General features: G+C 44.2%; 1 protein-coding gene across 6 annotated transcripts in view; it reads right to left on the bottom strand.

The window, feature by feature from the left end:
• The window catches only part of ARHGAP26 (Rho GTPase activating protein 26), a 472,331-nt gene that overhangs the window by 65,554 nt on the left and 389,693 nt on the right, over positions 1-17,084 (bottom strand). For all 6 annotated transcript variants that reach the window (XR_010942153.1, XM_067732119.1, XM_067732122.1 and 3 more), the window contains one exon: positions 7,553-7,706. Coding sequence is in view for 5 of the 6 variants with exons in the window: in XM_067732119.1 (XP_067588220.1) it covers positions 7,553-7,706 (154 nt within the window). In the remaining variant the exon portion in view is untranslated. The remainder of the gene's footprint in view (positions 1-7,552; positions 7,707-17,084) is intronic.

Genomic DNA, 17,084 nt, shown 5'->3' with positions numbered 1-17,084 from the left:
AGAAGAACCGCTAATAACCAAACACATTTATCCAATAAAAATCGGATGGGTCACCAGGCAGGAATCTCCACCCTCAACCAAGGGAAGCCAGCTGGGCTCCTGACTGGCCCAGAAGATCTTGGCTGGGGAATGGGAAAAGCTGACGGGAGGCCTCTCAGGAAACAAGAATGTGGGTCATGTCAGTGACGAATCTCTGAAAATGTCAAGGGAAGCTGGCCTGGTACTTGGAAGAGCTGTGGCTATGGTGGCCCCAGGAGCCTGAGACGTAAGAGGGAAGGTTCTGGGCTTGTCCAAGAGACAACCACGACCAAGCAGGCTGGAGCCACCGTGGGGGTGGTGAGGAGTAATAAGAAAAGGCACATGACTCCTTGTGAAAATCATTACGCTTTCGAGCTATTTTTCGAGGTGGGGAATGCCACCAAATTTTCAGGCAAAACTGTCTCGAGAGACCTTTTCTGCTTGGAGGTAGGTGAGAAATGGTATCCTCAATCTAACAGGAAAGATCCTCTTCCCACAGCAAACTGACTCAACCACAGAGGAAAACTTCCTCTTTCAAATCCCTGCATCCCAAAGAATGACAAAACAAAGATCACTGGAGCAAAATCATAGCTGCCTGTTTGGGTGTAACTCTTTTGGCATAAAATAGCACTTAGAAAATTACTTTAAAAAATATGCCATTAGTTACCAGTTGTCTAATGCCTTTTATTCCTTTAGTGATTCATTTGGTCCCAATAAATAACAGCTAGGCATGCAGCTTATCAGGTACCCCATGGGATGTGGAGGTTCCCACATGTCTCAGGAACAGGCTTGCCTACCCCAGCTGGTCTAGGTTTAAGGTGGGGCAGAACCTGACTCTACAGTAGAAGTCCCCTTCTTTTCACTGATACTCAAAGACTGACCTGACAGAGAGCTCCAGGCTACCAAGATAGTAAGCCTGTGCGGAGAGATGAGCAGAACAGCCTGGGACATCTCTCTGCACCCGAAAAATACACACCAGGGTTGACAGAATAGAGGGAGAGAACGGATGGTGTGGAAGAGGGCCTCTGAGTCATTACCGGTAACTGCCTTTCACAGTGCTGTACATGTAAATGATATGACAAAAGGTGATCTCACTTAACTGTCACAACACATTTTTGTGGAGGGTATGATGACCCCATTTTACAGATGAAGAAACTGAGGCAGAAAGTCCTAAAGTAACTTGCCTCCTTCCCCTCCAAATCTGTACCTCCTTTACTCTATGTTGGTTTTCTCCACAGAACTTCTCAACATTTGATATTTGAGATACTGATGTAACCTTACTAGAATATAAAATCAATGAGCGCAGAAACTCTAATCTTTCTATCACTCTATCTTCAGCACTCAGAATAACACCTGGCCCACAGTCAGTGTTCACCAATATTTGTTGAGTGAATTTTGACTGAATAAGCAAAACAGAAGTAAAGTTTTAGAGATCTCTCTCCAGGCAAGCTTTCCCCAGGTTTCAGATGAGAGCCGCTGAATCAAATGCAGCAGGAGCCAACAGTGCTTCAGAGAAACAACTCTGCCTGGAAGCAGGCCTTGTTTATCCTCTGAATTCCAGGCACTGTTCTCTTGCCGCCTCTCACTGGCCACTAAAACCAGAGAGGACGGTTGACTCTGGCAGAATTTGAAGGCGTCTGGCATGCACACATCTTTTAGGTAACCAGAAATAAATTGGAAACGCATGTGTGTGTGTGTTAAGCGGAAAGGATGAGAAAAAATTAGTTTTATTGATGGGGCTACTGGGCAGTGAGTTATTTTTTAGGGGTGGGGACCACTTAGGCAGAGAGAACTCCAAGGCTGGGTTCCTCCATTGCTGGAATCATCCTCTGCTCTCCTGGCCTTCTTTCAATCCTAACCAGCCCCTCCATCCCTACCCCAGCGGTCTGAAAAAAGCCTTCCCCTGGTCGGTTTTAATTTGGGGGAATTACTGCAGTATCTCAAGTCCCTAGGGGGATGTCCCCTGACTACTTTCTCAGCATTTGTTTACTTCCTCCTTAAAAATCACTGTCTCCCAGAAAAGCGATGGCACGAGGCCATCTCTGTTGGTCACTGGGAGAGGAGAGAGAGACTTATTTCTGCAGTCCTTTGTAAGCACCCAGTGAATGACCTCCGTTCTTAGAGACAGGTCAGCCCCACTCCTTCCAGCACTGGCAGCGGGCATTGGGCACGTTCAGGGGCATGTTCAGGGCCAAGGAAGAGCACCAGCCAGTCGATGTTGGTGCCAGGATTAAAACCTAGGGCTTCCTGCTTTCCATGCCTCAGCCATCAGCTATGGGTTTTGTTTTGTTTCTGAACTTCTTAGAATCTCATTTACGAGTCATTTTCTTTCAAAGAAGATTCTGAAAATGGAAAGGCTAATCTCCACGTGCCACTATGCTACGGTGAGAATCTTCCATACCTGACCCAGGCAGCCCAGTGCCATCCCAAGGAAGTTGCCCATGACTCTGACTTGTGTTAGTTAACTATTGCTGAAAAAACTGGCCTAAATTCAGGGGCTTAAAACAACCACAATGTATTCTTTTTCATGAATCTGTGGGGGTAACTGGGCAGCTTTTCTGTTGGTCTTTCCTGGACTCATTCATGTGGCTGCATTAGCTGACGGTGGCCTGGGCACTGGGCTTGGCTGGGACAGCGGGCTTCCTCTCTCTAACAGTCCTTCATCCTCAAGGAGGCTCGGCTGTACTTTTTACACGGTGGCTGGGTTCCAAGAGGAGATGGGAGGCTGCAAGGCCTTGTGGCCTGGGCTTGGAAGTCATATAATGATCAAATCAAGTCAGAGGGTAAAGGCCGGCCTAGATTCAAGGACTCCACCTCTTAATGGGAGGGGCTGCAAAGATTCTTTGGCCGTATTTAATTTATCACAGGCCTTGGAGACAGAAAAGAGAGAAGATAGTGACTAAAGAGTATCATCTGTTACCAAGCAACGTATGAATTTAGTGTGGCCAAATCTTATAACTTTTCAGAAGAAGCTGGAAATCTAGATTAAAAAAAAATTTACTAATAGACTACTTTTTAGAGCAGTTTTAGGTTTACAGAAAAATGGCTCAAAATAACTTAGAGTTTTCATATAACTCTCCCCTTTCCCTAAGTTTCCCCTATTATTAACACCTTTCATTAGTGTGGTACGTTTATTGCCACTGATGAACCAATACTGATACATTATTATTATTGCTATTATTATTAACTAAAGTCCACAGTTTACATTAGGATTCACTCTTTCTTTTCTATGGGTTTTGACAAATGCATAATGTCTTGCATTATGCATTTAGTAATATCTACTATTAGGATATCATACAGAAGAGTATCACTGTCCTAAAAATGCCCTGTGTCCTTCCTGCCCACCAATCTTTTTACTGATTCTATAGTTTTTCCTTTTCCAGAATGTCATATAGTTGGTATCATACCATACTGCAGTCTTTTCAGAGTGGCTTTTTTCTCTTAGCAGTATGCGTTTATGGTTCATCCATGTCTTTTCATGACTTGATAGCTCACTTCCTTATATCACCAAATAATATTCCATTGTCTGGACGTGCCACAGTTTGGTTATCCATTCACCTGCTGAAGAACAACTTGGTTGCTTCCACGTTTGGGCAATTATGAATAGGCAGGATTTTGTGGGCCTAAGCTTTCAACTCATTTGGGTAAACACCTAAGAGCGTGATCGCTTGATCGTTTTTTTTTTTTTTTTTCGGTACGTGGGCCTCTCACTGCTGTGGCCTCTCCGGTTGCGGAGCACAGGTTCCGGACGCGCAGGCTCAGCGTCCACGGCTCACGGGCCCAGCCGCTCCGTGGCATGTGGGATACTCCCGGACCGGGGCACGAACCCGTGTCCCCTGCATCGGCAGGCGGACTCCCAACCACTGCGCCACCAGGGAAGCCCCTTTGCTCAGCTTTTAACTGGGTGGTTTGTTTACTTACTGTTGAATTTTAAGAGCTCTTTATATATTTAGTATACTGGTCCTTTGTCAGATATGTGTTTTGCAAATACTTTTTCCTAGTCTGTGGCTTGGCTTTTCATTCTCTTAATAATGTCGTTCCCAGAGTAGAAGCTTTTAGCCTAAATGAAGTCCAACTTACCAATTTTTTCTTTCATGGATTATGCTTTTGGTGTTTCTTTAAACAGTCATTGCCAAACCCAAAGACACCTAGATTTTCTATGTTGTCTTCTAGAAATTTTATAGTTTTGCATTTTACATTTAGGTCTATGGTCCATTTTGAGTTAAGTTTTGTGAATGCTGTAAGGTCTGTGTCTAAATTCATTATTTTGTGTGTGTGTGTGTGTCTAGTGGTTCCAGCATGAAATCTGGATTTTTGTGTGAAGTGACCTGATCTTAACGGTTTGTTCAATCTTTTTTTTTTTTTTTTTTTTGGTGGTCGTGGTGGGGGAAGAACTAAGTTCCCCCTCCCCTAACACACACATCTGTAGACTGTTTTTCTCCATCCTGGATTATCTCTGCCTCTCTCATCCCCTTACCGGAAATGCTCTTCATCCACCCATATCATCTTACCTAGTGCCCACCTCACATTTCATCTACGCCACTTTTCCCGACACTGACTGGTTTGTGTACCTAACAGATACCCAGTTAAGAGTTGTTGAACTCTAAATGCACTTCTGAGCTCTAAGCCCCATTGAGCACTGCCATTTACCACCATTTTTCCTCCTCAGCCAGAGTGTAAACTCCCGGGGAGGCCAGGAATCCTCTTTTTCTCCTTTACCCCAGGTAGCTCAGCAGAGGTCTGAGCATAAACCAGGTCAGCACTATTTGCTGACCATTTTAGATGAGCTAAACTTTGGTCTCGGCTCACCAAGTGTCCTTTGATCTTTAGGAGAGACAGCAACCTCAAGAGGTCCAGCTGAGGACCTGCCAAAGATAGGCTCCCTGCAGCCTTGCCCTGGCAGGCCTGAAATGGTGGCATCTCAGATTCTGATGCCTGATTTAGCATTATGTCCACACAAACAAGAGGACCTTCATCTCCTTGGAGAATTAGAAAAGATTTACAAAGGAGACAGCAAAATGTGGCCTCCAGAATACCAAGGGACGCTGAGTCACAAACAAGTTTCTTTCATTATGATTGTTATGTGGTCAGAAGGATCATTCCAGTCATTATGAAAACAATGAAAAACAAATGAATGAAATAAAAAGAACACACAGTTTTCTGGTGACTGGTTTCCCCACGCTGTGCCTAATTTACAGTCAAGGTAATGGTAATCCCCCACCCCTCGACCTGGTCTTGTGTTTTCATCTGCGTCATTAAGTGTCCCCATTCAAGGAGCTCTGTGCACCTCCAAGTGAACAATGACGGAAGGAATGAAAGGGTCCAGGACCGAGGCTGAGACCCAAGTGGTCTCGGCTGGTTGCAACTGAGTCCCAGCACCATGGCAGAGGGTGCCTCAGAATTCACTGACTCAGGGAAGTACTGTGGCTTCCGCTTGCCGGGATGACCTCTCATCCATCTGTCGGTGGTCCAATCCCAGGCCAGGCCAATCCCAGGCAGAATAAATCTGGCAGGCACAAACTGGGCAACAACATCTCCTGGCCCTGGGTTTCAGAAATGGGTGGAGAACCAGCTGCAGAGTGTTTAGGGCTGCTGGCATGGCCCTCATCAGGTCCGTAGCAAACGCTGGTGTCAGCACTGCTTCCACCTCAAGAGCAGCCCTCCTGGAGCTCAAGACTTCCAGGTATCAGTTAGCTATTCACTGGGCTTGGAAGACAACAGTCTTGCGGGAAACACACCCACATTCCTACCTCCCATCCTCCACCAGAGGCAAACAAGTGGACTGTTCCTGGCCTCATCCTCCCTTCCTTGGGAAAGCCCCCCAAACATACACCAGGTAGGGATGCATCTGGCGTGAAGCAGGCAAAGTGACCCCCAGTGTTTTATGTAAAACAAATCACATCTAGATAACTGAAAAATAAAAAATCCCAAGCCCTCTCCTCCATGACCTGTTTAAAAGACCAAACCCCCCATTTCCACATAGCTGCCAAAGTAGCCTCTTTGGACACACTGTACTCAATGGTGACTTGGGGGGCTCCCAGCCCCCAGCAGCTGAAAACAAAGATTAAAGACCCCTAGTTGGTGCCGCCGGCTAAAATCAGGGAGTCTTAAGCAACCTGGGCTAGAAATTCAACCTTGCTCATTCTGAGCAACAAATAACTCCAGCAACTGCAAGGAAAACGGCTCCAGGAGTACCCTAGAGAGCCATCCATCAAGGAAGGGAGGCTCCACAGGCAAGTCTGGCCACGGAGAACCAGAGAGGACTCACTGCCCACAAGCTGAACAAGTTAAATTATTTTGAGCATTTGAGGCTAGTTCTTGGTAAAAAAAAAAAACACATCATCTACCTGATAACAGGTAATTACATTTCTTGAATATCAAGGTAGGACTTAAAGCTGCCAACAATGAAAAAGAGACCTGATTTTCTCAATGTACAATTCCATCTTACACTGTTGCTGCATTTTCTAAGTGCCTCATATCCATTTTAGAGTCATTTTTCCTTCCAAACCTTAATATCCCTCAGTCCCTTCTAAGGCAAAAATTGTTAGACCCATTTTGCAGATCTGTAACTATGTTGGCAAGATAGAATGGCGGAGCGCGATCATGCAACCACAGCAGGGAGAGGGGCAGGAAAAGGTTCTGACATCCTGGGGCCTCACCAAGAGAAACAACTGTCCTGAAGGCAATTTGTGGCTGAACCTCAAACTATTTTCACCAGAGAAAGGCAAAGTCAACCCTGTTCTTCCTGAGTCTTATACAACTGTGGCTGGAGAGTCCAGCTGTTTTGTCATGGCCTCACATTCTTTATGCAAAGGCTCTAGTGGACAAGATTTATGGGGTGGTCCGAAGAAGCAGGCTAAGTAATGTGGGATGTAACCACAAAAGAGAACTTTCTGGCCCAAGCAGAGTAGATCTAGTTTCCGTGGAGGGTTGGACAACCAGCCTCAAAACTGCCTGTCTCAGCTGTGGGTGCTCGACACCCAAGAATGAAGCAACAGAGGTTCTTCTCCTTTAGAGAATGTGCTCTGTGATCACGGTCATGCTAAGGTTTGAGGAGTTGAAGACTCACAGAGCACCTGGGAGCTATTTTCTCTGGAAGTGGACACAGAGATAGCACTGAACATACTCAACATAATCAGGGAGAAGGGAAACTGTGACAACACAAATGAGTGAAGCAGACTTAGCTACAAATCTACTGAGCTACTACAGTGCCCGGATGTTTGTAAAACTAAAAGAAATTGCTTTTCATGCCCAGCAGCCAGCACAGGCAATGAGCCGTCACCAAAGCCATCTCAGCAGGTAAATCAAACATCACCAAGGCCAAGAAGCGGTATGTTAAGAATAATGATTCCCCTTTGAGATGATGACGCTTAAAAACTCCAAAACAAACTTAGCCAAGCTTCCAAGTTGAGGGAGAAGGTTTAAATCAGGTTCATGGGACAATACTCAAAGTCAGATGGGGCCAGACAGCACATTCTGGGCAGAATGGCTGAGCAAGGGCTCCCTGTGGCCAGCAGCCCGACGTCATACTTACAGTGAGTTGGGCCGGGTGGGTTTGAGCACATCCAGGTCTGGATCACTGGAGTTCAGGTTGGGCTGTAAGCTGCTGCTAGAATTAAGGATGCTGTTTGCGTTTGATGAGACGACAGATTCCAAACTGGAGTCGATGAGGCTGTTTCTCTGTTCCTCTGGGGGAAGAAAAAGCCACAAACTCCATATTAATATTATTTCATAGGGAGAGTCTGCTCCTACCTATACCAAAGTTTACAAATAAAGAGATTAGATGGAGCTCTCTGGTGCCAATGAAGCTACGAAAAGGACATAGGAAAGGATAAGAATTACAAGTGGGAAAGGAAGAGCCCAAGAGTAACAGGTGACTTGAAACTTTAGAGCAAAACTCCGTCCTCCACTTAACAGGACACATCTCCCTTGACAGACGGGACACATCTCCCTTGACAGACAGGACACATCTCCCTTGACAGGACACATCTCCCCTTTCATATGACCAGCCTTTTCCTAAGAGTGGCCCCACCACCGCACCACAAATTGTGTCTTCTTTGGACTGGCAGATGGTCAGAACAGAGAGAGCCTTCAAAGCCCCCTTACAATCAATCATATCCTCTTGGTTTGGTGACATTCACCCTTTATTCTAAAACTCCTGCCCCCAGCATGGTCTTACTTGCCTAAGCCATGTCCTACCTTTGACCCTATAGTAGCATGCCATAAAATATCTACTCTTTGGACATCCACTTCCTTATGGCTCTGCAGTCTAAACCCCTGACCACTCCCCAGATAGACTCTTCTGGGTTGCTTCTAGCTCCAAGTATTTGATGTTGAGCTTCCAGTTAATTCTTTGATCAATAGATCTGTAAGGACTACAGAGTAGTCTGCATATACAAAACTGAGTCCATGTTCCAAGCAGTCACATTAGTGCTTGGAGAATATTACCAAGTCAGAAGGGAGAAAACCCGAGTTCCCACCACTGACTGGCTGTATGGAGTCAGGGAATATTCCTTGACTCTCTGTTTATTGGTTAATGCAGCTATAAAATAGGGAGCATGAGAAATGCCTTACACAGCTCGGGGAGCTGTCATGAGGATCAAGTGGGATCACAGGCAAGAATGCGTTTTGTAAACTTCAGAACCTTGCTCAAAGAAAAGAACTTTCTGTTTCTTCACATCTTTAAAAACTTGGAACCATGCACTGAAGAAAACATTTTGGGGATTATTTAGCCAAATGGCATGGGCACCACTGCTGCAGCAGAACATTAGAGACATACAATGTCATTCTTGTTCCACATTCCTTACAGATACACCATATTGGAATCAACCGATGTTTTGGGCAATCAGTTTACGTATCAAGAAATGTCACGTCTGGGTTAATCCTCACTGGACCTTTCTGAAATGAGCCAGAGGTATACCATATCCCTAAGAAGAAGACTAGGCTCGCTGATATGGTAGTTTAGAGGTCAAGAAGTGAACTCAGCTCTCTTTAGGCAATAAAAGGGATGAGGCCATGATAAAAAATACTCTTCCCTTGCACTACTCATGTATGTAAAAATATACTTATGAAATGATGTTAGAGTAATCTTCACATTAGGTACACACATACAGAAACACACAAACATACATCTATACACCAATACCACCTAGTATCTTGGCAAATTCTCAATGCCATGTTTGAAGCCCTACGGAACACTTAAAAACCCCGTGAGGCTTATGGGAGATTCCTGAACTCTAATTAGGTTTTGAGAAAAGTAGATTATTGATTCCTGAGGTTTACAACTATTCATATTTCAAAAGCTTGAGTTCCAAAGAGAAACAACAAAGAAAGAGAAATCAAAAGAGTTACATTGAGCCACGATGTAGAAGGACTAACAGAGCCTGCAAAGGGGTACTTGCTACCAGGAAAAAAAACAACTCTAAAATTACATAATTAGAGGATCATTGAGGGAATGGACATGCCATTTATCAGTATGAATCAGTATAAGTAAAATTTTCCTTTGCACAAAATACTCATATCAAGACTCCTGAAAAAGTGTGAGGAGCCCAAGACTACCTTCATTCCAAGGGGAGTAAAGATGACACATCTTTGGGGCTCAGTGGAGATGTATTCTGCTTCATATGGGAGGAGAGATGAAGAGTTTTATTAACTCTGGTTTGAGGCCAAGTTCGCAGGACATAATAATCTGAGTTCATAGGAAATAGAAGAGTATAACTAAAGCTCTTATTTCTCTGTGATTACATTTACTTGTCCATGAGAGGGTTATAATTCTATGAATTAAAAATAATGTCATACAAAAAGAATATCAGCTTTTCTAAAATATTATCAGGACTTTTTTTTTTTCTGCCTTACGATGCATTAGAAAAACAGAGTATCTGAAATGAAACCTTCTTCGATTTTCATTTTTTCAATAAATATTTATTGAGCTCCTCCTGGGTACCAAACCCTGACCCCAGACAGCAGACTCTGACACTAATTCGTTGGTATTTTAATCAGATGTATACTAGACTATTGATTAACTTGCACATATTCACTTGTTCATATGTTTACCTTTCTCAGTATAAGCAACCTAAGGTTGGGCATGTGACAGACAACACTTTGAAATCACAATTTAAAAAAAAATTATATAAAGATGCTTTGCTTTATAAAATATTTTATCAGAATCCTAATGTTCATAAAAAGATCTGATTCTAAAAAATGGACTTAGGTAAAAGTTTTAAGAACATATCTCCCGTTACAGTATTATAGACTGGGTCTCTCCACGAGCTAATGAGGAAGGCCGCAGCATGTGGAACATGATATTTGTTTTTTCTTGTTTACTTAAAAAAATTTTATGTTGGGGGGGCTTCCCCGGTGGCGCAGTGGTTGAGAGTCCACCTGCCGATGCGGGGGACACGGGTTCGTTTCCCGGTCTGGGAAGATCCCACATGCCGCGGAGCAGCTGGGCCCGTGAGCCATGGCCGCTGAGCCTGCGTGTCCGGAGCCTGTGCTCTGCAACCGGAGAGGCCACAACAGTGAGAGGCCCGCGTACCGAAAAAAAAAAAGAAAATTTATATTGGGGTATAGTTGATTTACAATGTTGTGTTAGTTTCAGGTGTACAGCAAAGTGAGTCAGTTATACATATACATATATCTATTCTTTTTCAGATTCTTTTCCCATGTAGGTTATTACAGAATATTAGGTAGAGTTCCCTGTGCTATACAGTGGGCCCCTGTCGATTATCTATTTTATGTATAGTAGTGTGTGTTAATCCCAAACTCCCGTAAACCCACAACAGAACGAGGATATGGGCGGATAATGAGGACTTGACTATCCCTGGACTGGCAAAGTCAACAGAATAAAACAGATGGCTACACCCAAACTGAGCCTGAGGATTTCTAGTATTCATTTACTGGAGGACACAGAATTCTTTCTGCAAAAAATAAATTCTTTTTGAGATTATATTTTGACTTATAGTTAGATATCTAGGACCTGTCACATATGGTGTAACCTACAACAAAACAACAACAAAAACAAAAGATCAGGGAAAGGAGTTTTTTGTCCAAAGAGAAAATGCCAAAAAATTAATCATAATATTCCATAGTTTTGCAGACAAGATGGCCAAAGATGCAGACTCTTTACTGATATCCCTCCATGGGCCATATGATAAGGAAATCTGAAACCTGGCACTCTCTGACTACAAGATCACTACAGTTTTCTTTGACAGGAGACCTCACGTAATGAGACTGAGAGCTTCTAAGTGGACAGATGTCTAAGCTGAAATGCTGGCGATCCTTCCTGAGGGTGAGTAGGAAGGTGATTATTCCAGAGAAGGAGTGGGGAGTGAAATCAATAGCAAATCAAATGTTTAGTGGTTAAGGCAAACTATACTACGACAAATTCTATAGCATTTGCAATCTGTTAAGAAATAAAGAGAAAATGATTCAGCAGTGTCACTCAAAACAGGAGGACTTTTGTCAGGTGGGCAAATGAATACTTGCTCCTGACAGAAAAACAGAATGAGAACAGGCAGCCTAAAAGATTTTTTTTTTTTAATTAACCAAATCATTCAAATACAGAGCTGGACTTCTCTGAGTCACTGATGATTCAAACCAGCTCTGGCATCCGCATCAGAAGGTGTAAGAAGGACCGATGGCAATTATATTGCTGAAGAAAAAAAAATTACAGGCTAGTGGGCTGAAAAAGGAAAACAACAACCAGCTATGAGTCAAACCGACAAGATCAAATGGCCAAAACAGAAAGAATGCCCCCAATGCAAGAGTCTTCTGGAACTGGCTGAAGGCAGTGAGAATGCTTGCTTTCCTCAGGCATGTTCGTCCACAAGAATCTCTCTTCATATTAGTCACAGAAAACAAGAGCTCAGAAACAAAGAAATGATAAAATAAAAGCCCAAACAATTGTAAACATGCATGGGTAACATGTTGGATGCTTTCATGAACGTGTGTTCTGCAAGGAGTAACAAACTGGATGTGGACTTGGTCCTTAAAAACACACACTACCGAAGGGCAGGGCCACGTCTGCCCTCACAGACTACATCAAGCATCCATGACGATGACCGGTGAGTCAGTGTCAGCTCATACATTCCTGGTGCCCAGGCCGTGCACAGTAGAGATTAGAGCTCCACAACAGTCATGACATACATAATAAGCATAAATAAGGCAACACAAACGATCAGAACGTATTCTGTTAGCACACAGGAGGCAGTTTTGTGTGATTGAATTTTTCAGGTGCTTCGGGCAGGGACCACTAATGTCCTTGAAACCAAAGTACTAGTTACAGTGGGCAGAGTCTGTGTTTTTTTTGTACAAATCAGGAGCGGAAAAACATGAGTATGCAACCAAATCACTGCAACTAAAAAAAGCAACCGCAGAATAATTTTGGTGATATTGTACTTGTTCTGGGGGTTGCCATGGAAATCTGGGAGCTAAGCTCCTTCACTTTCCATATTTACCAAGTGATTCCCGCTCGCTCCGATGACAAGCGTACCACATACAAGACGCAGGGTCTCTTGATCACAGAACTCAGAGGCGAGGCCAGGAACGCACATGCCAAATCCGCCTGGCTCGGCAGGCCTGAACACGTCTGGCCCACTGAATACTCAGAGCTGGAGGGTAAATAGGAAACACAGACCTTCGACGCCACTTTGAGGGAGGTTTCTCACCATGCACAGAAGTCTGTCATCATAGAGGCTGATATCTCAGCTTTCCATGAGGTCTCAGACGAGTCGTCAGAAAGAAGATCTTTAACAGCAGCTCCTGACGCCTCACAGAGCCCAAAGGAGGGAACTCACTCTCCACATGATCAAACAGGAAGAAAAGGGAATCGCAAGACAGATGGAGGTTCTGCAGAGACCCAGGGCGTTACACCAAAAATATTAAATGCAAAACGTTTTGCAAAAGCAAAACGCCCAGAGGCTTTCCCGGGCTATGGTGGAGCGAGAGGTGTACTTTCTCTTGCTTGTTAAAGTTTTGCAATGAAGCCTGTAATGTATCATCTTGACAAGACAATGATAATAGCATAGCAGCTTAATGAATTTTGCAATAAAAAATGAGTGCACAGCAATTTCTGAGTTTACCATCTCTGGGAAACACCCAAGTACACAGGAAGCTTGGAATCAGACTTTCTAAAGCAATTTTTCTCCTCTGTAGCTTTTGCTGCTGATAAGAGTGGTGTGCCAAGCCCCACTAAAATCTGAGCTGGTCTGCTTTCATGCTGACCCAGCCTCAGTCCCTACGATAAAAATAATCTGAAGAAGTAGTTTGGGCAGCATATTTGAGCACATGAAAATAGGCTGGGCAATGTTTTAAAAAATAATCTTAAAATGTAGTTGGGGCAATGATGGACTAAACAGGGAGGTGATGAGTGAAAAATGTGGTCAATGTTGTTTGGACCCTAGATGCAGGACATGATATCACAACTTCTGGCAGGTTGTCTTCAGCAAAACCACCACTGATTTTGGTCCCCTGTGGACTGACTGACATTCTCTCCCCATGGTGCCCATAATAACCCTCTGCATTGCAAAGGGAAAGAATGCCAATGAAAATGGAGTGCATGAGAGAATGGGGAAGTCATTGTGGCTGGCCCAGGACGGAAGTGATTCACTGGGATGAGACATGGAGGTACAGTGGGGAGCCTCTCCTGAAACAGCATTTCAAAAACCACGGCGTAGGAACGCGCCTCTAATTAATGGCTGGACAGGGAACTGAATGGTCACAGTTAAGCAGACACTCTGCTACTCACAACACAGCCCTCTTTCTTCCCTGAGAACTTACTTTTCAGGAGGGACAGTCTCCCTTTAGTCTATGGTTCCCCGGTATCTGAGGAAGCCTACATACAGACTGCTTACACCACTGCTCATGAGAAAGAAGAAAATGATAGATTTACTTATTTTTATGCCATGACTCATTGCAAAATGGGTTTGAGATAGTAAATGAAGTGTATGATTAGAGAGTTTTGTTTTTATCGCGTAAAAATTAGGCAATACATAATAAATATGCATTCCTCTCCAACTGAAAAGTACAGAATAGCATACAAATAACCTAGATGTATTTTGGTGTGTAAAAGTCCAGTTGTTTTTCCATACGTAGAAACAGACACCTATTTTTTTCTTTTAACAAGGTGGGATTACATAATGCCTAATGCTACAATATCTGTTTTACATAGTGATAATGCCAGAGATGAGAGGCTGGAATATGCTCTTTTTTATTTAATGATCTACCTTGAACTTTTTTCCTGCCATGAGCTTTCCACAGCATCATTTTTTAAGGGCCACATCAACTATGCGGTTCTCACTCACACATGGTAACCATACATAATTAAGATAAGAACCACATTACACCTTACAGTCTGTGTGACAACAGGAATCCCTGTGGATAAACATGTCGTCTGCCAAAACAAACAGGTGTGTCCAGAGCGCCCAGGACCTGCAGAGGCAACCTGAGAAAAGACACATGCTGCAGCTTTGATGGCTCCGAGAGAGGTATTACATAAAGCTCTGAACAGTATGGATTCCCAGTTATTTTTCAGCAAGGAAGACACACATGTTAAGTACATGAGCTGAATTCTCAACCTCTCCCTGGGCCTGTCTGGGAGAGGGTCCAGGATGAATTAACTGAACTAAAAGAATTAATCAGAGCGATAATCCCAGCTGCCAGTTAACAAGATCCATGTAAAATAAAGCCTAAGAATCCATTCCCACCCCACCAAGGCTGCACAACTCGTCCCAGGCTGCTGAAGTGCTGGCACTCCAGCATCAAATGGACTCCCTCTGGGGCCAGGGAGACTTCGCATTACCCTCACATAGGGGCCTCTCCTTTGGACTCTGCAGGCTCCAGGGGGGGAATATTTTCTTAGTCAAACATAAAGTAAGACTATAGCCTGATGATAATCATCGTAATCTGAGCTAACATTTATTAGGTGCTGAGTATGCTCTAGGCCCACTGTCAAGTACTTTACATGCACTGGCTCACTTAATCACGGTAATTCCCCTCCAAGGAAGCTATTATTAGTGATTGATTTTACAGATGAACAAATGGAGGTTCAGAAATGAAAAGTAATGGACTCAGGCTTCCCTGGTGGCGCAGTGGTTGAGAGTCCGCCTGCCGATGCAGGGGACACGGGTTCGTGCCCCGGTCTGGGAATATCCCACATGCCGCGGAGCGGCTGGGCCCGTGAGCCATGGCCGCTGAGCCTGCACGTCCGGAGCCTGTGCTCCACAGCGGGAGAGGCCACAACAGTGAGAGGCTCGCGTGCCCAAAAAAAAAAAAAAGATTAAAAAAAGTAATGGACTCTAGGTCTCAGAGATGGTGGGTGATAGAGATGGCATTGAAAAAAAGCATTGAAACTACAGAGCCCCAGCTTCCAACCACCACCAGCCTGCCCCAAACCCCAACAGAGAGTCTAAGAGACACTCCGCTAATGACAGAAGACAAGCAACCTTGACAATCCCTCCCTCCCCCAAGCTAGTGCTTCTCTAACTTTAGCTGGCATCAGCATCACCAGGGTGCTTTTAAAATTACAGAGGCCTGAGCTCCAGGCATGACCTGATTCAGAATGTACTGGGGAGGAGACCAGGCATCTGTATCTTTCAACAAGCTCCTTACATGATTCTAATGCACACCCAAGTCTAAGAACCACACTTCCAAGAAACATATTTTAACACCTTGGGACAGGTATACTTTGGAGATATTTTGGGTTTGGTTCCAGACCACTGCAATAAAGCAAATATTGCAATAAGGCAAGTCACATGAGTTTTTGGGTTTCCCAGCGCATATAAAAGTTATGTTCACCCTACACTGTTGTCTATTAAGTATGTAATAGCACTACGTCTAAAACAACAATATACACACTTTAATTACAAAAACCTTTATTGCCAAAAAAAGCTAACCATCATCTGACATCGCAGTGTTGCCACAAACCTTCAATTTGTGGAAAGCGCAGTATCTGCGAAGTGCAATAAAGCAAAGTGCAATAAAAAGGGGTATGCCTGTGTTAAGTACTAAAAATTCGGGACAAAATAAGTGATACGTGTCACCCTGCAACCTTTTGGAAGAAATCTTAAAAAGTACAAGACCTGGGTGCTTGGTTCCCTCTAATCCTCTGGCTCTACCTTCTGCAGTTGCCTGGAAAAAGTATAGCTTTCACCTAGACATACCAGTCCAATCTCTGCTGCATGATGTATCTGCGTGTTAACTTGGAGATTAAACAGTAATCTCCTTTGCTACCATTCATCTGGCAGCACAGTTGAAAAACCTCCTTCCATCTGTTCTAAAGTGATCACAAACGAGAGTGACTGCCTTGGCCCAGCATATTAAGTGACTGCTGAATGCACACTGCTTGCTGCAGAGCTGGGGTGACATGGGGGGGGTCATCGTGTGGCTGCTGCTTGCCACCACACGTATTGAGGAACCCATTCAATATGGTTCAACTGCCTCCGTGGCAACGCTGGACTCTGGGACAGATGGTTTTTATTGCTTCCTTAACTCAGTCTAGCAAGGTTTTTACTTTGGCAGCTCAAGAAGTGGCAACATGGCATGGGGAAGGGGCATGACTTGGGTACAAATCCCTTCTCTGCCGTTCGCCAGCTGTGTGGCTGCTTAACCCTTCGAGCCCTGGTTTACTTGTTTGTAAAATGTGGATGATGAGGACCTACCTCATGGGGTGATTACCAATTATAAGGATGAGATGAGATAACACTGGGAAAAGGAAAAAGCCATCTGGAGAAGACTCCACTACCACTCTCAGATTAAAGTGGACGAGTCTTACAGAGGTGCCTGGGCACACAACTGGTCTACCCACACGGAATGAAAAACTCCTTCTGGAAAATAAAACACACATCAGTGAGCATCAACTAACATGCCAGATACTTCCATGACAATCTGAGGCCAGAGCGTTGGCACAGATTCACTTCTAAGAGATAAGAATGGGCTCCAACTTCTGCACAGGGCAGGGGCACTGCAGCGAGGTGAAGGGGAAACGTGTGCTGGTGGGAAGCACCCAAGGGAACTACTCTGGGAGTTCTGGGCTCATCAAGCATGTCAACTAGGGGCTGAAGAGAGGGCTG

The sequence above is a fragment of the Pseudorca crassidens genome, chromosome 3, assembly GCF_039906515.1.
Source record: "Pseudorca crassidens isolate mPseCra1 chromosome 3, mPseCra1.hap1, whole genome shotgun sequence".
In the NCBI taxonomy this organism is placed as follows: Eukaryota; Metazoa; Chordata; class Mammalia; order Artiodactyla; family Delphinidae; genus Pseudorca; species Pseudorca crassidens.
Note: the sequence above shows the minus strand (reverse complement) of the source record. Positions and strands in the feature narration are given on the sequence as shown.